This window comes from Argopecten irradians, chromosome 4 (assembly GCF_041381155.1).
Source record: "Argopecten irradians isolate NY chromosome 4, Ai_NY, whole genome shotgun sequence".
Lineage (NCBI taxonomy): Eukaryota > Metazoa > Mollusca > Bivalvia > Pectinida > Pectinidae > Argopecten > Argopecten irradians.
The window spans coordinates 21,008,382-21,033,506 of NC_091137.1; the positions used below are offsets into that span (position 1 = coordinate 21,008,382).

A 25,125-nucleotide genomic window follows, 5' to 3' on the forward strand; every position below is an offset into this window, starting at 1 on the left:
ACAACCAGAATTCACCGATAGATTGAAACAATCAGCATTCACTGATAGACTAACGCAAATTTAAAGAGTACAACAACATTTTCTGCTTGTGACCGTATTTCTCAATAAAAGAAATGAACCATACTATTTTTGTCCACACGGTTAGAATTACGGCATGTCCCATATGCATTACTTGAAGTTATACGTACAGACATAAGGATGTAAATATTCTGGGAACATACCGGTGATATTACTATTTGACTCAGATATTTTGACAGTGTATACCCACATGAACTCCTGTACTGATAAAAACACTGATCAAAACAATAAGACCTCGTTATCTGAACGACACTAATATAAAAAGAACTATATACACAATCAGGAATCACTGGTAGATTAAAATTCAGAATTCACAAGTACCAGTAGATTAACACAATCAGGAATCACTGGTAGATTAAAATTCAGAATTCACAAGTAACAGTAGATTAACACAATCAGGAATCACTGGTAGATTAAAATTCAGAATTCACAAGTACCAGTAGATTAACACAATCAGGAATCACTGGTAGATTAAAATTCAGAATTCACAAGTACCAGTAGATTAACACAATCAGGAATCACTGGTAGATTAAAATCAGAATTCACTAGTACCAGTAGATTAACACAATCAGGAATCACTGGTAGATTAAAATCAGAATTCACTAGTACCAGTAGATTAACACAATCATATATCACTGGTAGATTAAAATTCAGAATTCACAAGTACCAGTAGATTAACACAATCAGGAATCACTGGTAGATTAAAATCAGAATTCACTAGTACCAGTAGATTAACACAATCATATATCACTGGTAGATTAAAATTCAGAATTCACTGGTACCGGTAGATTAACACAATCATATATCACTGATAGATATTAAAACAACCAGAATTCACCGACCGGTAGATTGATACAACTATGGTTAATTTGTAGATTGACGCATTCACAAATCACTGAAATAATATCAAATTCTGAAATCACCAATAGTTTAAAACAATCAGAATTCCCCGGTAGTTTAAAACAATCAGAATTCACCGGTAGATTGACACAATCAGAATAAATCAGTAGATTAACACAATCAGAATTTACCGGTAGATTAACACAATCTGAATTCACTGGTAGATTAACACAATCTGAATTCACTGGTAGATTAACACAATCTGAATTCACTGGTAGATTAACACAATCAGAATTCACTGATAGACTAACACAAAATGAGGGTACAACATCTCCTTATGACCGTGTTTCTGAACAAAATGATTACAATTATCTGGTCATGGTTCCGTTAACGAAGTACTGAAAAGATGTTTAGACGTAATACGTCATAAAGGAAGCCACGAATAGATGATTTTAATCAGATTGAACACGCTAAATAAACACATCACGTATTCACGTATTCACAAATAACCAGCAGATTTAAACAATCACTGGTAGAATGGTACAGTATTCACCGGCAGATGATTCAAACTTATACCTTTGGTAGCTGGATTAGCATTGTCAGTATTGAAATTTAATAAAAGAAAATATCAACTGTTAAACATTAAGTGCAGTTCAACCTTAACTGAGCAGATACTATTTAATCTGTTTAAACTATGTTGAAAGGATTATGCTCAAGTGTTAAACAGACAACACGATTTCTCAGTGGTATATTCAATGTTCAGAGGTCGATTTTTCAAAGCTTTAATTATATTCAACATTGAACGGTTGAAAATATCTTGAAACGCATTTTCTCGATATTAAAGTGTATGTTCATTACTGATTGCTTACTCAGTATATCGTTTCAGTCTAAAACTTGGTTGATTCTTTGTTTTCAGATGGAGTATAGCTTTCGTTGGTTTTTCCTTCAATCCAAGATTCAGCTGTTATAGCAATTTCTTTATCTTCAGGACCAGCTGGATCCTTCTTATCCCCTTCGTCAGATTCAGCACATCCCCCCATACACACTCGACACGCTTTGGTGGAGAACACTTTGTCGTAGAGAAGGGCGCCAATAGCTCCACCACACAGGTCCCCGACCCAATACAGCTACCGATAGAGAAAATAGCAGCAATGAAAAGGGCTCCAGTCTAATACAGCTACCAACATAGAAAATAAACAGTTTTAAAGGAAGGCCACAACTAATTACAGATACAACACAGAAAATAACGGTAAAAACACTAAGAGTACAACAAACAAGGGGCCAAGAGGTCCTGTATCGCTCACCTGTTTTTTTTAGCAATTATAACAAAGACCCAACCCCTCAGGCCCCAAGGGGGTCAGCCCCAGCATTTGTCAAATTTTGAATCCCCATCCTATAAAGATGCTGACATTGCATTATGAGTGTTATATATCCCATGCTTTGTTTCAGAGAAGAACTCGTTAATCTCGAAATAGTCAAATTGACCCCTTTAGACCTCGCCCCTCAGGCCTTAGGGGGGGGGGTGTCAGTACCCATCATTTGTACAATTTTGAATCCCCAATCTATAAGAATGCTACCATTGCATTATGAGTGCTATATATCCCATGCTTAGTTTCAGAGAAGAATTTGTTCATATAAAAATTGCCAAATTGACTCCTTTTGACCCCCCCCCCCAATCAGGCCCCAGGGGGTCAGCCTCTTCACTTGTACAATTTTGATTCCCCACCCTATAAGGATGCTACCATTGCTTTATGAGTGTCTATAAGGATTCTACCATTGCTTTATGAGTGCTATCCCTTGCTTAGTTTCAGAGAAGAATTTGTTTATATGAAAATAGCCAAATTGACTCCTTTTTGCCCTGCCCCTCAGGCCCCCGAAGGTCAGCCCCATCATTAGTACAATTTGAATCTCAACCCAATAAGAATGCCACCATTGCATTATGAGTGCTATCCCATGCTTAATTTCAGAGAAGAAGTCGTTTATATGAAAATAGCCAAATTGACCCCTTTTCACCCCGCCCCTCAGGCCCCCAGGGGTAATCCTGATCTTTTGTACAATTTTCAGTTAGTACCCCATAAGGATGCTACCAGTCAAATTTTGTTAAATGCCGACCAGCGGTTACGGAGAAGACGTCGATTGTTGACGGACGGACAGACGACTGATGACGGACGACGGACGGAGGGACGACAGACGACGGACGCCGGACGCCACGGTATCACGTAGCCTTACCTTGATCCTCTGGACCAGGTGAGCTAATAATAATAAATAATCAGGGACATGGATAATGAAGATATAATCACTTATTCCGACCTTAGGAGGAAAAAATGATTGTTTTATTGAATTATTTACTTTGTAGAATTTATTTGATTTTCTATTTTTGTAGACTTTATTAGAAACACTTGGACGAGATATCAATGTTTTTGATGGTGTCATCAATGATGACTATATCTTCTATCATGGAATCCAAACAGAAATTATTGTATTCCAACAAATGGTGATTACATTTGGTTTTCATAATATCTTATTTCGTTCCATCCTCGATACTCCAGGGGTTACTATCACTAGCGTAATATCCACCCTGGGACTATCTCAATAGCAAAACTCAAAGCACCCGAAGCCACGTTATCTGATCCTTTGATGTACATCAAAGAATTATATAACGGTACATTGTGGTTGACTTTGTTGCTTTGAAGTTTCTCTGTAATCTTTAAAGGAAGTATCTGCAGGCCTGTGATAGGTCAGGGTTTTTTTTCTCACCTGAACTGCCTCCAGTTTTACTAAGAGAAATCCCAAGGGTGTATCGTTATACTTACAAATGAAATAATGGTAACAAAATATACCGAATAAAGCCAAGCTTCCACCCGAAAAAGCTACCAACAGTGAAAATAAAACATTAAAGCAAGGTTACAACCCGATACAGCTACCGACAGCGAAAATAAAACATTAAAGCAAGGTTACAACTCGATACAGCTACCAACAGCGAAAATAAAACATTAAAATAAGGTTACATCCCGATACAGCTTCCAACACATAATACCAGTAAAAAAGAAGGCTCCAACCCAATACAGCTACCAACACAGAAAATTCCAGTAATTAAGCGAGGCTCCAACCCAATACAGCTACCAACACAGAAAATCCCAGTAATAAAGCGAGGCTCCAACCCAATACAGCTACCAAACAAAAAAAAATCCAGTAATAAAGCTAACACGAAATCCTAATAAAGTCACCAATACTCCACAAAAATCCAGTAAAAAGCGAGGCTCAACCCTACCACACAAAAAATCCAGTAATAATACCAACAGTGAAAATCAGTAATAAAGCAATACAGCTACAAAAAATCCAGTATAAGCAGCTACCACCAACACAGAAAATCCCAGTAATAAAGCGAGGCTCCAACCCAATACAGCTACCAACAGTGAAAATTCCAGTAATAAAGCGAGGCTCCAACCCAATACAGCTACCAACAGTGAAAAATCCAGTAATAAAGCGAGGCTCCAACCCAATACAGCTACCAACACAGAAAATTCCAGTAATAAAGCGAGGCTCCAACCCAATACAGCTACCAACACAGAAAATTCCAGTAATAAAGCGAGGCTCCAACCCAATACAGCTACCAACAGTGAAAATTCCCAGTATTAAAGCGAGGCTCCAACCCAATACAGCTACCAACAGTGAAAATTCCAGTAATAAAGCGAGGCTCCAACCCAATACAGCTACCAACAGTGAAAATTCCAGTAATAAAGCGAGGCTCCAACCCAATACAGCTACCAACACAGAAAATTCCAGTAATAAAGCGAGGCTACCAAGAAAATCAGTATAAGCGAGGCTCCAACCCAATACAGCTACCAACACAGAAAATCCCAGTAATAAAGCGAGGCTCCAACCCAATACAGCTACCACACAAAAATCCAGTAATAAAGCGAGGCTCCAACCCAATACAGCTACCAACACAGAAAATCCCAGTAATAAAGCGAGGCTCCAACCCAATACAGCTACCAACACAGAAAATCCCAGTAATAAAGCGAGGCTCCAACCCAATACAGCTACCAACACAGAAAATCCCAGTAATAAAGCGAGGCTCCAACCCAATACAGCTACCAACACAGAAAAAAACCCTCTGTTTGTGGTATTATTATACCAGAGGCTAACTACCAATGTCAATACTAGAAAATATCATTCTTAGTAGCAACATATAGGTACTGTGCAGTGGTAATGTAAATATTTTATAACATGAAGCTGGCAAGACATACTTTAAATATAAACCGCTGTCATGCGTCTAATATTACAATTGCTCATTGTTTTTCTTATATTTTTTTTTATTTTGTGTATTCATGTTACATATGAAAAGCTAGTCTGAGTACATGAATGATATGTAAAAGACATACATATCAGATGTTAAATTTCCTTACTCTATTTATCTTCTCCTTCATCTTTTTCTATTTTTAACGTTTCCTCACAACAGATTGAAATAGGATAATATGCGTATGTATAAAGTATTTTCCCACTTTTGACATGTAAATTTGTTTATGGTCGGTTATATTAGAAAACGCATACACATAAATTTGCAATCGTAGTAGTAGTCACATGGCAACGATCAAGAAAGGGGGGGGGGGCAAATCACGATTATACTAGGGTTGATCACATAAGATTAACAAGAAGATAACATACATTATGTATGTATACAAGAGAATCAATAAACGCATTTTGCTGCCTGTATAGAAGGTGATCATATATCTAGATAGATAGTTTACACGTACCCATATTTTGTCGAGTCGACCGGTGATAACAGCAGGGCCAAAGTTCCGGGCTGGATTCATGCACCCACCAGAAATATTAAACTGTTGATCATAAAACACAAACGATTCATAAACAGTGGATTAAGCCAACGTGATACAGACATATAATACAATTTTAATAAAACTTAATATTCAACAAACAGGAATCCAAGAACTCTTCTATTCCCTAAATATGTATATGTAATTTCTATAAAATGTATTCAAATTGGATACTAATTAAAATGAAAGAGTTAATTACTAATTTGAATAATTATGCAAACATTTATTTGCAAGACCTATGGATTAAGTTTGTAGTTACCCCAAATAGGACGTTGATAGCCACCAGGAGCCCAATCATTAAAGGTATCGAACCTTGGAGGTCAGTCCGATCCTTGTCGATCAAAGCAAATGTTCCAAAGAGCAAGAAGAAACCGATGATAGCCTCTGCAAACAAGGCCTGCAGATCAGTCACATCCTTTCCTGGTAATATTAACCCTAGAGAGCCATGATGCATGCCACTTGGCGTCAACAGGTACAATATTCCTGACCCACAGATACCACCAACGCTTTGGGCAACAATGTACAAAATCGATCTGACCAGCGTTATTTCCCTGGTAACCGCGAACCCAATTGTTATAGTAGGGTTTACATGACCACCACTAACTGTTCCAAACACTGCCACTAGGCAACCGATCATAAATCCAGCTTCCAGAGCAATGTTGATACTAGACGGTGCTGATAATGGATTACTTTGATGGTATAGTCCCGTCCCTGTCGCAAACAGAGTTACCAGACAAAGTCCGAGCCATTCCGCACACGTCGCGCGCCATATATCTGGAGATTTCAAATCCTCGAATTCTCGCTTAAGGAAGTTCGTTACAGAACCCATCACATTTATTCGTGTGGTTTGGTGAATTAAGACTTTTCTGTGTCGGACAAAATAATTTGAAAATTACACTTCCATGATATACAAATGTATTTGAATTAGGTTTTACACGACGAAAAATAGCACAAGAATAAAGGTGAGTGCTTGTGATTGAGATAATGTCCCTAATGCGAGGTAACCCCAAACGGGGAGGCCAATGCAATCATAAATACATAGGTCGTAGAGCTACTGGGTATACAGTCAGTCAACCATGTGCATGTAAGATGTAAACTTGTATGCGGCGTATTCTATTTTAAGATGGACTCGTCCATTTTCCAAAAACCTAGTTGGTCTTCCTGCGTTAATTGATGAAAACTTTAGTGTAAATGTTTAAAAAAAAGGTTCACGATATTCGTGATGAGCGTCAGCCTCGACCGACTTATTCTAATGACATATTTTAGTCAACCTTTCTCTATCGCAGTAGTTAACATCTAAACGAAAGATAGTGTTGAAAGCCTTAATGGTAATTACGCGTAGGGGTATAGACTAGTTGGGACTTATACATGTTCGGTAATTATAGCATCAAAATATTCTACTTCTTTCTGCGTGATGTATTACATTACGAAAACTTATATAAACACAAAACCATTATTCAAACTCAAAATCGATATACCTATGGCAAAATGTAAACAAAATATGTGTGGATCGACGAAACAGGAAGCATTCTCTATGTAATTTCGAGTTAGTCTCACCACTGATTAAGAATGGGGTGACCACAAATACATGTATCAATAAGGATAATCTCAATAGAGTGACCACCCAAAACCGGTCCGAAATTGTCATCCTCATTCATCAGTTCATATCTCGAGCCAGCTTATCAGATTATCTGTTACAATATCTATGATGCAGTTGTAAGTTGAGGATATAAGACGTGCCAATCTAGAAAAGGAAACCAAAACATTAAGAAATCAAAATCTATCACTGATGTAGTTAAGTTTAATTTTTGTGCGTGTGTAATGAAAAATGATCAACATTTGTTTACAACGTGTGTGCATCTGGGTTTCCTGTTTGTTGTCTTGGTGTCTTAAACGCTTGGCTAGTCAAGGTTACGCTAGTGAGTAAATCGTTTGTGAGACCCGGATTGACAAAATCCGAAGGTATAAAAGCCCGCGCTGACAAACGAATTTCAGTTTGGTATCAACACTCAAGCTGTGACAATCACAGCGTATCAGGTATAGGCTATAATGGTATTTCCCTTGATAGAGTGTTTGGCAGCAACTCGTTGTCGGGAGTCACAGGACAGTGACTATACTCCGCTAATACAAGATAGTCGGCGACGTTGTCGGGAGTCACAGGACAGTGAATATAGGCATTATAACCACAAGGTGGTCAGCGACTTCATAGTTAGTCAGTGACTACAAGGTAGTTGGCGACAACGTATTTGTCGGGAATCACAGGACAGTGACTATACTCCGCTAATACAAGTTAGTACATCACATGACAATTACTAGGAATGCGATTGGATAACAGCCATGATCTATTTTGCGACACTTCCCTGTCCTTCTTGACTACGGGAGACTATACATGACTACGGGAACTATACCAAAGTATAGTCCCTAGGAATGAGCATGCGACCAAATATATGACGTCATAAAGAATGTCATGTGACGTACTAAATCTATTATGGCCCTTTCCCTCGGGAACAGTTCTCCTATAGTGTTGTCTGGCGAGGTATAGTCCCCTCGTCTTCGACTCGAGGACTATACCTCGCGAGACAACACTATAGGAGAACAGTTCCCTCTGGAAAGGGCCATAATAGAGTAATAGTCGGCGACGTTGTCGGGAGTCACAGGACAGTGACCATAGGCATTATAACCACAAGGTGGTTAGCGACTCCATAGGTAGTCAGTGACTACAAGGTAGTTGGCGACAACGTAGTTGTCGGGAATCACAGGACAGTGACTATACTCGGCTAATACAAGATAGTCGGCGACGTTGTCGGGAGTCACAGGACAGTGACTATAGGCATTATAACCACAAGGTGGTTAGCGACTACATAGGTAGTCGGCGACTATAAGGTAGTCAGCGACAACACCGTTGTCGAGAGTCACCGGCTAGCGATAGTTGACGACTAGGCTAGTAACCACTAACGGCTACACGGTAGTCAGTGACACGGTCAGTGACCACGGGTTGGTTGACGACTATAAGATAGTCGGGAACATATATTGTTTAGTTGCAATATATTATTTGCTGTTTTATATATCCAATCATTAAGACCAGGTGTCGATGGTCAGGTAGACCTGCTGTATCTGTGTACTTAGAAATAAAATCTATTGTTAATCGCTCGGAATTAATGTAATGTTTACGCTACCAAATAGTAGTTATATCTGAATATATTTGCAACTGTAGACTAGTCACTAACCCATTTAGAAACTTCACACGTGTTAGGTTAAAGTTTAGATATCGAAAAAAGCGAATGATAGAATATGCTATTAAAATTCTTTAATACATCATTTTGTTGAGTACAAAAACTATATACTTATTCACTACAAGGATGTAAGAAGATATAAGAAGACGACAAAGTAAGATACGAGTGGACGAAATAATATGGTGACCCTCATATCACCGACGAGATATGAAAGGAGGGAGTAATATGGCGATTCTGATATCACTGACGAGATATGAGAGGACGAAGTAATATGGCGACCCTGATATCACTGACGAGATATGAAAGGAGGGAGTAATATGGCGATTCTGATATCACTGACGAGCTACGAATGGACGAAGTAAGGTGGTGACCCTGATTGACTGACGAGATACGAAAGGACGAAATAATGTTGTGACCCTGATGTCACTGACGAGATATAAAAGAACAACGAAGTAATATGGCGACCCTGATATCACTGACGAGATACGAGAGGACGAAGTAATGTGGTGACCCTGATATCACTGACGAGATACGAGAGGAGGAAGTAATATGGCGACCCTGATATCACTGACGAGATATGAGAGGACGAAGTAATATGGCGACCCTGATATCACTGACGAGATATCAGAAGACGACTAAGTAATATGGCGACCCTAATACCACTGACGAGATACGAGAGGACGAAGTAATGTGGTGACCCTGATATCACTGACGAGATATAAAAGGACGACGAATGTGGTGACCCTGATATCACTGACGAGATATAAAAGGACGACGAATATGGTGACCCTGATATCACTGACGAGATATAAGAAGACGACGAAGTAATATGGTGACCCTGATATCATTGACGAGATACGGGAGGACGAAGTTATGTGGTGACCCTGATATCACTGACGAGATATAAGAAGACGACGAAGTAATATGGCGACCCTGATATCACTAACGAGATATGAGAGGTCGAAATAATGCGGTGACCCTGATATCACTGAAGAGATATAAAAGGACGACGAAGTAATATGACGAAGTAATATGACGAATCTGATATCACTGACGAGATATGAGAGGACGAAGTAATGTGGTGACCTTGATATCACTGACGAGATACGAAAGAGGAAGTAATATGGCGACCCCGATATCATTGACGAAATATGAGAGGACGAAGTAATATGGCGACCCTGATATCACTGACGAGATATAAGAAAACGACGAAGTAATATGGTGACCCTGATTTCATTGACGAGATACGAGAGGAGGAAGTAATATGGCGACCATGATATCACTGACGAGATATGAGAGGACGAAGTAATATGGCGACCATGATATCACTGACGAGATATCAGAAGACGACGAAGTAATATGGCGACCCTTACACCACTGACGAGATACGGGAGGACGAAGTAATGTGGTGACCCTGATATCACTGACGAGATATAAAAGGACGACGAATATGGCGACCCTAATATCACTGACGAGATATAAGAAGACGACGAAGTAATATGGTGACCCTGATATCATTGACGAGATACGGGAGGACGAAGTTATGTGGTGACCCTGATATCAATGACGAGATATAAAAGGACGACGAAGTAATATGATGACCCTGATATCACTAACGAGATATGAGAGGTCGAAATAATGCGGTGACCCTGATATCACTGACGAGATATAAAAGGACGACGAAGTAATATGACGAATCTGATATCACTGACGAGATATGAGAGGACGAAGTAATATGGCGACCCTGATATCACTGACGAGAAATGAGAGGACGAAGTAATATGGCGACCCTGATATCACTGACGAGATATAAGAAGACGACGAAGAAATATGGAGACCCTGATATCACTAACGAGATATGAGAGGTCGAAATAATGTGGTGACCCTGATATCACTGACGAGAAATGAGAGGACGAAGTAATATGGCGACCCTGATATCACTGACGAGATATAAGAAGACGACGAAGTAATATGGAGACCCTGATATCACTAACGAGATATGAGAGGTCGAAATAATGCGGTGACCCTGATATCACTGAAGAGATATAAAAGGACGACGAAGTAATATGACGAATCTGATATCACTGACGAGAAATGAGAGGACGAAGTAATATGGCGACCCTGATATCACTGACGAGATATAAGAAGACGGCGAATATGGTGACCCTGATATCACTGACGAGAAACGAGAGGAGGAAGCAATATGGCGACCCTGATATCACTGAAGAGATACGAGAGGAGGTGTAGTATTGCGACCCTGATATCACTGACGATATATGAGATATGAGAAGAAGAAACAGTATATACAAATTGTAGTGACCATGACACCAATGACGAGATATGAGAGGACGAATCAGTAATATTATGACCATGACACCATCGACGAAATAATAGAGGACGAAATAGAAATAGTGACGATGACACCACTGACGAGATATAAGAAGACGACGAAGTAATATGGTGACCCTGATATCATTGACGAGATACGGGAGGACGAAGTTATGTGGTGACCCTGATATCACTGACGAGATATAAAAGGACGACGAAGTAATATGATGACCCTGATATCACTAACGAGATACGAGAGGACGAAGTAATATGGTGACCCTGATATCACTGACGAGATATAAAAGGACGACGAAGTAATATGATGACCCTGATATCACTAACGAGATGCGAGAGGACAAAGTTATGTGGTGACCCTGATATCACTGACGAGATATAAAAGGACGACGAAGTAAAATGATGACCCTGATATCACTAACGAGATGCGAGAGGTCAAAATAATGCGGTGACCCTGATATGACTGAAGAGATATAAAAGGACGACGAAGTAATATGACGAATCTGATATCACTGACGAGATATGAGAGGACGAAGTAATATGGCGACCCTGATATCACTAACGAGATATGAGAGGTCGAAATAATGCGGTGACCCTGATATCACTGAAGAGATATAAAAGGACGACGACGTAATATGACGAATCTGATATCACTGACGAGATATGAGAGGACGAAGTAATATGGCGACCCTGATATCACTGACGAGATATAAGAAGACGACGAAGTAATATGGTGACCCTGATATCACTGACGAGAAACGAGAGGAGGAAGCAATATGGCGACCCTGATATCACTGAAGAGATACGAGAGGAGGTGTAGTATTGCGACCCTGATATCACTGACGATATATGAGATATGAGAGGAAGAAACAGTATCTACAAATTGTAGTGACCATGACACCATCGACGAAATAGAAATAGTGACGATGACACCACTGACGAAATATGAGAGGACCGAGTAATACGGTGACCCTGATATCACTGACAAAATATAAAAGGACGACGAAGTAATATGATGACCTTGATGAAATATTAGAGGACGAAAAAGTAATATAGTGACCCTGATATCACTGACGCAATGTGAGACGACGAAATAGTATATAGTGACCATGATACGTACCACTGACGAGATATAAAAGGACGAAAGTCACGAAACAGTAATTTAGTGACCATGACACAATTGACGAAATATGAGAAGACGAAATAGTGATATCTTTAACATTACTGACGACTCCCAGACCTGGATGGACGATTTCTCAACAGCTGCACATTGTCCTACAATGCATTGTGTCTAACGCTTGTAAAAACATCTCATGTGTATTGTAAATCTTTGTGTACGAAAAGAAATACGACAAGGATATTTTGACACACTGCTAGGTACGTTGTCCTGCTAATGCTGTTTACATGTATATGTCCTGTTCATATATTCTCTACACTACTGTTTGTATGTTTACGAGAATAAAATCATTGTCATTGTTGTCCAAGCTGTGCATCACACCAATTGGCCGGGGTTATGTTATAGCATCACAGCATCCTGTTCACATAGCTTCACTTTTCTGTGACTATGAAAAGTTACATACCATACAACAAAACTCTCATCGATTTATTTAATCATACATGACCATTATTTAGCCAGTAATATTTATTTCTATATATACTCTGAGGGACTTTATCGACGCCGGAACAGCCGGCTGGTCTAAATCAATGATCCATTGTCTGTTATATCGTGTCATCGTTTTTATTCTATCTCAAATTACAACCACTTTTTAAAAAAAACCTCCTGATTACTGAGGTGAAGCATCTCGACTGTTATTACTTACATAATAGAGTAGAAGTAAATCGTTAAGTTATAAATCGGATGTTTAAGTTATTTTATTTTAGAAAATATAGAATAGGATAGGAAACGCAACTCGTTCTATAATTACATAATACTGCAACAAGGCCAATTCAGTTTCTTTATTACTGTGAACCATATGTTCCATCCGTGGCAATCTAAATACTTCACAATCTTAAAGCAGATATCCAATTCGTGTCATGTCGCTTAATTAGTGCATAACACAAGGTAAGTTGGACTTTTTTTTATCTTTCTTTAATGCGATTTTTATGCTACATAGTAAATATATATTCAATAAGAAAAATAGCATATTTTGCTAAGCTGTTAATGTTACATGTGCAATAACTGAGCTAAAATTTGGCAACCTATTTTTTCTTCAATAGATTAATCTATTCAAACCATAAATCTATGAAAGTCATTCAAATTGACAGATAAACATGTATCATTCCTTGTAAACATTTATTTAGTTACTTCATAGAGTTCATGCATTGTAAAATTCCTGTCTTTATGCCTTGTGTATGTTTAGATCGAAACATCCCTGCAGAAATCATTTTTCAATAACTAATATCATTGTAAAAAGGTTAAATGAAATTATTGTACACCACAACCTGGCTTCATGGTATGACCGTATGTACTCACTGCACTGTAGATGCTAATCTAGTGATTATTGTTAGTACTGTCAAAATTCTTTTCCCGCCCATATTTGTAAAATTAAAACCTATGCATAATAAGTACGGTAATTATCAAAATGTTGGTAACTTTTGGTGATTATTAACATTTTAGAAGCTCTTTCCCATTCCGTTAGTATGAAAAATATAGCACATATAACTAAGATGTTCATAGATTTGACTATTCAGAAATGAAGTTTTTATCAGTCAAATTTTAATTACATATGTAGAACAATTGATAATATTTGTTTCCCTGATTCTCACGTATAGATCACTGTTGATCCGACATGGCGATCTTAGGCAGACGGAAATATCGCCTTAAAATCATTGTCTCTATGGTAGTGATGGGCGGCTGGGTATGGTACATCATTGGTAATACCATGTTACTGGGTAGTGGCGGTAGTGGAAACAACTTAGCAGGTGAGCTTTTTCTTGTCTTTTCCAATATTCATTTCTGGGTTGCAATTCAGTCCTTCAATATGTTTTCTGAACCTTTATGTTCAGTCTTTTAATATATCTTATGAACGTTTATTTTACAGTTCTACTGGTAAAAAACTTTTTAACGTCAGCTCTCCCATATCTTTCTGAATCTTTTAAGTTTTCAATAAATATCATGATGACATGTTTTACGTTGTTGTAGGGGAACAGATTATAGACAGAAACAAACAATACCAAAATGTAAGTAGAACCATATTAATACGTAAAATCAATAATGACGACATTTCATCAGGTGGCCTTACACAAATGATTACAACATTGAGCCAGGTGAAAGCTGAGAGTTTCGATTATTAGATATAACTGATGAAATTGGATATCAACAGTTATACTAGTACATCTGTATGTTTATGTTTCATTTTTAAAATTGTTCATTGCATATGCTTATTTCTCTAATAAACGGTGGCTGGATAAAGACAATGTAAGTGTAACCTTATGAAAATGGAGTATACTAAAGTTAAAACATGTCATCGTTATCATACAACATCGTTCATCTTTGCCCAATACCAATATCGATGCTTTGTTTTAGATAATAAACACTTTAACGTAAACAAATTCGATCAGACTTTGAAACTTCAATCCAAGGAAATACATACAGGACATTATTCAGGGGCAATAAACACGGACAAGTAGTGACAGCGATGCACTTCCAACTTCAGCTTTATAACTGTCCAAACTGATCCGATAAAATTATATAATAATCGTCCGATTTTTCAAGAGGTGCGACTTGGCCCGGATATACAATGCTTACTCCACAAGAACGCCAGGTCTTGTTCATCATTTCTCTGCACTGACTATTTTAATACCATGTTCCGATTCTGTGTTCCTGTGCTAGTACCAGCTAATTCTGGTGTTTCTCTTTGCAGGTATATGCTGAACACAAAGCATTTGGTCACTCGATTCCACTTACATATATCAAGCGTAAGGTTCGATTACAAGATCAGTGTAAGTCAATGAGCACTAAACCTGGACTCTACAGTGAGGATCTGATCCGACAGCACCTCCTAGTGGACAGAGGACGTAAACTGGTTTTTTGTGGAGTTGAGAAGGTTGGACTGACATTTTGGAGGAGGTTCTTTTCTGTGAGTACGACTTTATGCATTGTAAATAATCAGTGAAACAAAAAGGAAGAAGCTTATGCAAATATATGTAATTTGCATGAATTTCTTCCAGATACTTAAATATTGTGTTCAGTTTGGCGTCTCGAACCGAATTTTTGAAATTCTAGTGCGAAAGTATATTCTCATCCAGACAATGTATTCTTCTACATATTAATTTACGCAATCAAATAGCAGTTTCCTATGAATTTCAAAAGCACTGGTAAAATATTCTTTGAAAGCAACAGAAAATCATAATAATCACTTACTGTATTCAACCGAACAACTCACACTACCAAAAAATTTCCATTGTTGATAGATTCTTAAAGACCCCAACAAATCCAGTCCTTACAACATCCGGGCCTTTAACGCCTACATACCTGGAAGTGTGGACACTCTCTACAATGTGACTCCCCAGGAATATAGTCACGTGATGTCGTCTTCACTGACAGTCATGTTCTCACGGAATCCATACGAGCGATTATATTCCGCCTATGTCGACAAATTTATGTTCCCAAATATTAACTTCTGGATCAAGTATGGAACAGGAATCATCCGCAAGTTTCGAAAGTTACCAAAATTCAGAAGTTTAAGATGCGGTGTTGACGTAACATTTTCAGAATTTATAAAATATATAATAAACCTCTCACAAGGTCTCGAGATCATCGACAGCCATTTTGTAACAATTACAGAACACTGCCGCCCATGTGACATAAGATATGACGTCATAGGAAAGATGGCGACATTCTATAATGATACTATGTTTTTGATAAAGACGATAGGACATACTAAGATGTTTGATGAACTTCGTGATAAGTTTTTCGACGCTTATGTCACTGACCAACTCACACACAGTGTAGAACAGTTGTTTTTCAATAAAAATGAATTAGTTAAAGTTCACAAATGTGTGCCGGACTTCTTCACGGCTCAAAGGCGGATGTGGCGTTCGCTCCAACTCCGAGGATTGATAAATATAGAAACAAGTTATCCAATCAATAGAAGTGAAAGTAATGACGTTAGTCCAGAACGTTTATTACACATTTTACTTCAAACCCGTAAACATCCTGTTCCTAGAGTGCAAAAGAAAGACGCCATGTTGGATGCGTATAGTTCTGTAGACTTTGAGGATTTACATAAGCTCCAGGATGTTTTGGCACAAGACTGTGTGTTATTGGACTATGACTGTTCTCCTCCAGGTATATTTAACTATAGCAGACAAAGGAAAGACCGCAACTGGTTCTTTGATTTCGTGGATTGAATAATCGACAGTTATATAAGATTTTACAATAAATTTAGATATATTATAAAATTATCATATTATCACGACAATTAGTCTTCATCATGTCCTGAAGGCATCGTATGTCCCGTGACCGACTGACTCGCAGTTTCAATAGTGCACTTAGTTCAGTTTTGTCATTAAAGTGTGTGTTTTGGAGGCTAAAAGATGACACTAAAGTCACATAAGATGTACATATATAATTACTACAATCGTTGTGCTCCTTAAAGATGAGGAGAGCAAGAATTGATATAAAACACATTAGCGTCTGGGCCAAGGGACACCACCGAAATCCTTCGAGACATCTTATTATCTCTAGGACAGACGAGTGAATAGATAACAAACTATACAAGAATATACAAGAACAGAGACATGTGACCGGTGAGGTGCATGCTCTAGTAAGATAGCATATAAAAAGCAAGAGTTACACGATTACAAACTAACAAGCATACTGCAGTCTCCCAAAACACACTTCCACTTCGAACACGCCGCATGCACAGAAGGCAGTCTTTAAATAACATTGGCTGTTAATAGGATGTTAATCTAACCAGATAACAAACAAACATCTTTATTATAATGATCGTTGACTAAAGCATACACACATTGAGGGACGAAAATGAACGATGACAACACAGAACCGTGATTTCGTTACATTTTATATATTTATGAGTCTAATCCGGCACATACAAAATATATTTATGAGTCTAATCCTTCACACAAAAGCAGAGTGGGCACTAGAAAATATCATAGAAATCAACCACCCCCTGAGTAATAGTGGTGCAATGCTGCCATATACCATACGCATTATTCATCAGTAGGTATCAGATAGATTGTATATTATGATAAAGTTGTGGGGCGCAAATATCTTAATCAATCTCAGCAGAAATAAATACGTGATATGCATTCTTAAGAAACAAATCACAGGCTCCAAACACAGGGGCCTGGCACGATCTTTCTCAGCTAACAGTATACACATATATATATACTATAATATATATACGTATACTGTTGGTTAAAAATGTTCGTGCCAGGTCCCTGTGGCTCCAGATACAGAAAAAACAAAATCACACTTTTCACAAACAACTCATAAAGTCTTGCTTTGATAGCATACGACCATGCAATGTCCTTAAATTATGGAGCCTACATTCCATGCGGAACAAATATATATCCAATCTCTTTCAATTTTGTGTGTGTGAGAGTAAGCACGAAACTTTTTAATTTAAATATTTCTTACCAAGGTCTTATCGGAAGTTGAGAAAACTTTCATATTTTAATGTATTTCTTTCGAACATCTTCATTTCTCTCCTTTAAATTAGAGTCAGAGGACAGTATCAGGTATGCAATCGCAATTATACACACACACATATATATATATCATTCTATTATATGTTTTATTTATCAGCAAACTGTAAATGTTCCAAAGAAGCAATAAAAAGATCCGCTTCATAAAATCCAATGGAAAATGAAGAATTGCGTATTTGAAGTACACCTTGAAAATTACCTTTTCATGCCTAAATAAATATTTAACATCCAAGTGTTTGAAAACCGGCATAATGTGATCACACTTAAGTGGCCAATGGCAAAATCATGGTAATGTTTTATTGCTTAAAAGCATTATGCATTCCTTCCATATGCAATACATCATGTACTTAACGTAACATTTGTCTCTCTCTGTTTTTGTTTGTTTTTTGTTTGTTTTTTTTCCATTCCATCAAGATTGGTCTAAGTATTTAATGGCTGGCTGTCCCAGATAATAAAACACAAGGAGCGGAACTCTAACATCCCATTAGAATATTTTAGTAGTTTGCTTCAGTGCGATATCACTGTGACATAGAAACAAAATTCATGTGTCAATACATTATAATGTCGTGTTGTCGGTATATGGTGCCCCATTTTAATTATTGTAAGAGACGTTAAAATAAGAGATATGTTTTTTTTTCTATTCATCTGTTTTATCTGTCAATGTCTTAATAATTCCATCTCTTCCAAAATCTATGAAATTGGATGTTCGATCAGCATGAATGAATATGTTTGACGTTTACCCTAAACTAGACCCTTTGACAGTGAATATAAAACTTTAACTATGACTGCATGGTATCCTGAGATTACGTATAAACAAACAAGTTGGTCAAAATGTATGAAACTCGATAAAATAACAGTTTATGATTCAAATGAATAATTTATTGTACACATTTCTATCCGTTATAAGAAAATCCTCACATTATACATGAGACTTTAAGTAAAGATGAGGTTAGCTATCCTCACCTTATGAAAAATTTAAATACAGATGCTTAATGCTTAATGAATTCAATAATTGCATCAAATCTTGAAAACGTAAATCTATTCATCAATTAAAAAAACACATTTCTTAAAGTTTGCTTGTTGCTGATGTATGAAACTACTTTAGTTTTCATATACAATGGTAACTGTCTTATTAATACATTATACAACTGAGGAATGATCATTGTAGTAATATAAACTTTTGTATCAAAGTCACTAACTTTCGTACCACGTTAATAAATAAGTGATTTGTAAGAATCACAACCATTTCTCAGTAATACTTATACTAACTGTATTCTGTGATTCTGCAAGTATGTTTCTATCTAAACATACATAAGGCATACAAACAAGAATTTTACAGTGCATACATTCTGTGTTGTAACTAATGTTTCAAAGGCATCATATATTATATAGGTTTGTCTGGCCATGTGAGTGATTTGCATAGCTTTAACATCAAATCTAGTAGTTTTCAATATATTACTTAACAAAAATAGCATGTCAACATTTTCACCCGGTTACGGCACATATAACTTTAAGTAATAATCAATTTGGAGTTATTTCCCTTCATTTTAAATTAGATGTACATTTTTAGAAATATTTCGTAAGTTAATTTACGTGAGGTTTTGTAGAGAGAAAATCTATATAGGCAATGCCCTTTGACATTTGTCAATAAAATTGTTTGAAATTGAATAAATACTGACGCGGTTAGCAATCATTCTGTATGAAGTATAAATACAGATGAGGTTAGCTATCCTCCTGTATGAAGTATAAATACAGATGAGGTTAGCCATCTATCCTCTTGTATGAAGTATAAATACAGATGAGGTTAGCTATCCTCTTGTATGAAGTATAAATACAGATGAGGTTAGCTATCCTCTTGTATGAAGTATAAATACAGATGAGGTTAGCTATCCTCCTGTGATGGTTTAACAGACTCCGACTTTAACTCCATTAACTGCACGATTTGTTCATCACTAAAACAGTCCAATAGTTCTGGAGACATATTCACTCCTATAGTCTGTTTCTGTTTTCTCTGAGAAAGCTGTTTCCCTATCATCAAATAATACTTCTGAAAGAGAAAAAATATATGGTTTTCAAATAATTCAATTCTCGCTATCCACACGATATCGCGGAAAAGGGTCATTTTATTTTACCTACATATCGCCATAGATCGAGTATGGATTATATCTGTGAAGTTTAAGTTGGATAAGAAACAAAACTACAAGCTTAGAATTAAATATTGAAAACATCTATATTGTAAGAGTAAAGTTTAAAAATAATAATACATCTACATGTATGTCATTCAGAAATTATTACATAAAAACGTATCACTATGCCAATAAGTTGGTATTAAGCATACCGTCCATTCTGTCATAAACACGTCTGCTTCTGCTGATGTAATGTTTTTGTGTCTTTTGAATTCGTCCTTCACATATTGGTCCCCAATTGCCTTGAAATTCTGTGGTAAGCCACGATGAAGCTTCAGTATTGCTTTATATAGGGCACGTACCCGAACTCCTTGTGAAGTCATTTCACAAAGTCTACTTAAAAATAAAGTTGTATAGAAATCCAATTAATGTTAAAATTTAATAACACATTTGACGTACGTTATCAAATCTTCGACATTGCTGCTTTGATTTCCAGTGTGCTACCTGGTATTTGGCATACTTGAATCTGAAAAGTAAAAGGTTAGGAGATCAGAATATAGATATTTAAAGATTAACTTGGAATAGATTTTATATTCTGGAGATATGACACAAAATAATAAAAGTATACTCTAAATAAACAGCGAAACTTTATGACGATACTACAATTGTAATTGTACTCGTATTTTTGAAGGAGCGAACTCAAAACTTAACAGATATTTCGATAGATATTATGTGATTATAGTATAAAATAATCGATGATAAACTATCAATTGTGAAACATTATATCTTACATAGAGGCACAGCTGATGCAGACTCTTAAAAATGACTGAAATTCGTCTGATTTTACTTTTCTTCTGATTTTATTTCTTGATGTAAGCGCTCATACAAACTGGGATGAGTAATACAAATATTGTAGGTGTATTTTGTAAACGTTCGTATAATTTTAGGGGTTCTTTCCAATGGATAGTTTACCCTAGAACGAATATACGTACCTGGCCTACTATACCTTTCGGCCAGGTATGAAATAGTGCCTATGTGTCCCACTGCCTCCGAAAATCACTCGGGCACAATTTTCTTTACTTTTTTGTAGGTTTCCAATTATTTTATGCGTATACATGCATTTATATATATCCTTTTTGTCGAAAACAAACATAACGACCTTTCTTAATATCTACCGTACCGCTCACAAGATGTCGAGTCCACAATTTGTAGACTTGCTGTATAAATTCCCTCTGGAAAGACCCTTAATGTATATATGTAAAAAACCTACTGTCTCGCTGTGAATTTGATATTTCATACGGTTTAGTTTTATTGCCTTGTAGGTAAACGATATAAAACAAGTACTATAAAATACATACAAACGTTTTATTAATGATTTGTATCATCACTACTTTGCTCAATTAGCAGTAATAGGCACCAATTGTAGCTCTAAAGACGATACCATTTTCTGTCTATAAGTCTTTTGAGCTACAATATTGTAGCTAAGTTTACCCGTGTACGCATCTTTACTGTATAACTGCGATAGTAAACTCTAGCGTTTCTATTATAATTTCAAAACGTAAAAATTATTACGTTAATCCAGATATTATAGATAATTCAATCTAATCCTGGAAACTTGTATCCCTTGTCTATAGAATCATTAAGTCGTTGTTAAAACGATACTGAGAAATATTCACAGTTGTTAATTTTAGGTGATTCAACTTTCCAAATGTACATTTGAGTACATGCACGAAAAGAAAAGCACAACTACCGATAAAACTACCGATAAAACTAGGCCACGAGCAAAATTTACATGAAACATCGCAGACAATATATATGTCTTACAAAGGAAAAAACACAAAGAGAGATACAGGTACAAGTATTTTGCGAAGATGAATAAACCCAATTCAAATAGGAGCTTCGGAAAGCAAAGAAGGGGGAGGAAAGGAAAATTTTGTTTAAAGCTTAATAGGTAAACAGTATAGGTTAGATAGAGATTTTGGACTTAAAATAGCAATACATAATATACGGGAAAGCAGAAATGTTGGTTCACTAACGAGCCACTAAAAGTGATAACGACAGCAAGTTGGTTGAGTCAACAAGGTGATCAAAGGTATATAGGCCTACTACCTGTTGAAAATGGTAACACGCAACCTAAACCCAGTAAAACGTATCCAAGTGCTAAAAGAATGTAGATATTGACATATATTGACAGACGTATGGTCGAGACGAGGTGAAAATATTTGTCGCTTGGTTTGGGTGCGGCATACGCACCGGGCAACTGTACAGTACTCAATAAGTAGGCTATGTAAGCAGTAAATGCGAAGCATAAAGAACACAAATCACCAATCGCGTGACATCTAATTAATCAAGCTGATTGTATAATAAATCTCATTCTGGTTGCCACATAATTAAGCAACGTAACTGTAAGGTTATATAACGTATACAGGGGCGTAGGAAGCGGGGGGCAGGGGGGGCAACTGCCCCCCCGTTCCCCAGGACGGGGGGGCAAACATGTCTTTTTGCCCCCCCATTTTCGCCGACTGAAATTTTCTAAAAATGCTTATTTGAAAGAAAAAAGGGTCCTCCTGCACATTTTCGTACTTCATTCTAGAAAATTTTCCGCTGCGCGGCGCATTTCCTAAAACCTTCAAGCATATATGTCAAACCTTAAATAGTAAAAATTCAATACACACAAACGAGACTAAAATGTCCATCAAGAGAGTCTATGTACTATTTAAAAAAATGTCTCTTAAAAGATCAATTTGTCTTAGCGAGAAAATTATTCATTTTTTATGTTACACAACAATGTGCCGATGGTGTGAAGCCGGTGTATTCAGATCGAGTAGGGTTGCATAATGTTATGACGACACAATTATCATTTCTAAATGCAGGTAGCTTTAAATCGAAAAACTACCATGTTCAGAACGCTTTATAATTATTAAAATACATCGTAAAACTCATCTCAGCCATTCTAAATCGTATTTTTTTTCCCGGGGAGACCCCCGCACCCCATAACACCAAATTCTCGCGCCTTTGGGCGCTCGCAAAATCATCAAAATACATTGTAAAGCTCATCTCAGCAATTCTAAATTACTATATTTTCCCCCGGGGGTCACCCTCAGACCCCTAAAACACCAAAATTTCGCGCCTTCGGCGATCAAACGCTTATTTGGCCAATTTGCGTATTTTTAATTTCCTTTTAGCGGGGGGGGGGGGGGGTTATAAATATTGAGGACCTTTGCCCCCCCATTACGTTTCATCTTCCTACGCCACTGGTATATATATACATGTTAGCATCTAAGTAACAGAGTAAGTCTACTGTACTAAAGCATAAGCTAGTTTATGAAAAATACAAGTAGGTATACTCACTAAGTCGTATAATTACTTGGAGTCCTGTAATGTGTCACGTCAATTTCCACCTGGCCTGAGTCTGCGGCGAATGAGATGCAGTATAGGCCTATATATGCCGACAGATTGGCCGAAGTTAATCAGAAAGTAGAGAATGTGTGACCTCGCTTTCATAACAATCCACTTCCGGTCCACACGAGCCCATGCAAGTTGTACGCAGATACACAGCACGGTTTACGGTGTCGCGTGAGAATCGTAAGTACCGTGAAAACCGTCAGCACGCATGCGCATATCGACATGTTACAGATGTAAACTTCCGCCGTGAAAACTGTCAGTTTAGCCTGATGGTCATTGCACCTAAACCTCAGTTATTTTACTGAATATGTCTTCTTCGAGACACATTGTACATTGGATATCATAAATAATGGATGGTATACAAGGTGAACTGGACTTACATAGAATCATTTTGTATTTTTTTTAAATATCAGTCGATATATTGCCAAATATTCTGTTCCCACGTGTGCACATGTCAGCATGTTGACATTGTTGTACAGTAGGCCTATTCTTCCGGGATTTTCCTCTTGTTATACCTAATAATTTTATATCTAGTTGAATATGGAAAGAAATGTGTATTGGCGGATTGTAGCCCCATTTAGTAAACAAGATGAATTTGAAAATATTAGCTTTATTTACCTACCAAAGATCAATATGCCAAGTCAAATCACTTGAAAAAATATTGCATTTGCAAAATTGGTTACCATGATAACATTTTCCTATTAAATCAGTTTGAGCATGTGCCTCATGTAAAAACTTATGTTTTCATTATAAATGTAAAATCATTTTTGAATAATGTGACACATTTATCTAATCTTTAAAATGGAATGTAATTATAATAAAGTTTTATGAAGCACCATTTACATTTTTAATGAAATAATAACAAAAACAGAAGACTTTTAATTATGGTTTGAATCCTTGCAGTGGGTATTTTTTTCATTGAAAAAGCTAGATTTTCTTGTAGTTTTAAAAATATGCAATTGAAATAATGAATATATATTATTTCCACAGATAAGAGTAATCCATATAATTATCTTATACCAAAAAAAATGGGTTTTTTTGCAAATTTTATCTTCAAAAGTTGTATGGTCTGTGACTTGTATTTCTGGCATAGAAAAAGTATTTAAAGTGTTCTGCATATTTTTCTCCGCCTCTCTTATGTTTTAAACTTTTGATATTTACCGACTTTGCTGAAGGTCGTATTCGCAAAATTTTTAAACAATTAAAATAAAATATTGTTTTTTTAGCGTGTACACGTTTAAAATAGCTTGGAAGTATCAGATCTGGTCTGATCTATTCCGATCTGTACGGGTAATCATGATGTCAAGGGCCAGTCTATAGTGTTTATATGTCTCTGTTTCATTATATATATTTATCTGAACTCTATATATATAGCTAGTGACCATTAAGGCTCATAGGCCTCTTCTTTTAATATTTAGATTAATTTCTCTCTTATTGCAAAATGAATAGATTGTTTTATACTTCTACCAGAAATTGGGGATTTCTATTATCATTGCATTACACATTGACTTAGAGCTTATTTTAACTTTAGCAAATATTCATAAACATTTCTACAGCATTTCTTACAATTGTCTTTCCTGTTACACTTATACT

At 36.8% G+C, this 25,125-nt stretch overlaps 3 protein-coding genes across 4 annotated transcripts; 1 reads left to right on the forward strand and 2 right to left on the reverse strand.

Moving 5' to 3' along the window:
• Positions 1-1,686: 1,686 nt before the first annotated feature.
• LOC138320917 (aquaporin AQPAn.G-like) lies at positions 1,687-15,939 on the reverse strand. Of its 2 annotated transcripts, none has more exons than XM_069264221.1 (4): positions 15,804-15,939; positions 6,013-6,619; positions 5,676-5,756; positions 1,687-2,045 (listed from the first exon to the last, which is right to left on the reverse strand). In XM_069264221.1, the coding sequence occupies exons 2-4, from the start codon at positions 6,580-6,582 to the stop codon at positions 1,806-1,808; spliced, it is 891 nt and encodes a 296-aa protein (XP_069120322.1). In that variant the 5' UTR covers positions 6,583-6,619; positions 15,804-15,939; the 3' UTR covers positions 1,687-1,805. The 2 variants fall into 2 exon arrangements, with proteins under 2 accessions (XP_069120322.1, XP_069120323.1); XM_069264222.1 differs by lacking the exon at positions 15,804-15,939 and adding an exon at positions 15,693-15,797.
• On the forward strand, positions 13,007-16,681 carry LOC138320916 (carbohydrate sulfotransferase 11-like). The gene is made up of 5 exons (XM_069264220.1): positions 13,007-13,391; positions 14,102-14,251; positions 14,472-14,509; positions 15,193-15,408; positions 15,743-16,681. The coding sequence occupies exons 2-5, from the start codon at positions 14,119-14,121 to the stop codon at positions 16,679-16,681; spliced, it is 1,326 nt and encodes a 441-aa protein (XP_069120321.1). The 5' UTR covers positions 13,007-13,391; positions 14,102-14,118.
• Positions 15,743-23,641, reverse strand: LOC138320918 (succinate dehydrogenase assembly factor 3, mitochondrial-like). Its single transcript, XM_069264224.1, has 3 exons — positions 23,479-23,641; positions 20,340-20,653; positions 15,743-20,048 (listed from the first exon to the last, which is right to left on the reverse strand). Exons 2-3 carry the CDS (start codon positions 20,508-20,510, stop codon positions 19,884-19,886), a joined length of 336 nt encoding a protein of 111 aa, XP_069120325.1. The 5' UTR covers positions 20,511-20,653; positions 23,479-23,641; the 3' UTR covers positions 15,743-19,883.
• Between the last annotated feature and the right edge of the window lie 1,484 nt (positions 23,642-25,125).

Coding starts and splice junctions, on each gene's coding strand:
- LOC138320917 (XM_069264221.1), bottom strand. CDS start 6,582: ATGGGTTCTGTAACGAACTTCCTTAAGCGAGAATTCGAGGATTTGAAA. Junction 5,757..6,012: donor CTATCAACGTCCTATTTGGG/GTAACTACAAAC, acceptor TATGATCAACAG/TTTAATATTTCTGGTGGGTG. Junction 2,046..5,675: donor GTCGACTCGACAAAATATGG/GTACGTGTAAAC, acceptor CTCTATCGGTAG/CTGTATTGGGTCGGGGACCT.
- LOC138320916 (XM_069264220.1), top strand. CDS start 14,119: ATGGCGATCTTAGGCAGACGGAAATATCGCCTTAAAATCATTGTCTCT. Junction 14,252..14,471: donor TAGTGGAAACAACTTAGCAG/GTGAGCTTTTTC, acceptor ACGTTGTTGTAG/GGGAACAGATTATAGACAGA. Junction 14,510..15,192: donor GAAACAAACAATACCAAAAT/GTAAGTAGAACC, acceptor TTCTCTTTGCAG/GTATATGCTGAACACAAAGC.
- LOC138320918 (XM_069264224.1), bottom strand. CDS start 20,510: ATGACTTCACAAGGAGTTCGGGTACGTGCCCTATATAAAGCAATACTG. Junction 20,049..20,339: donor TGTTTATGACAGAATGGACG/GTATGCTTAATA, acceptor TTTCTCTTTCAG/AAGTATTATTTGATGATAGG.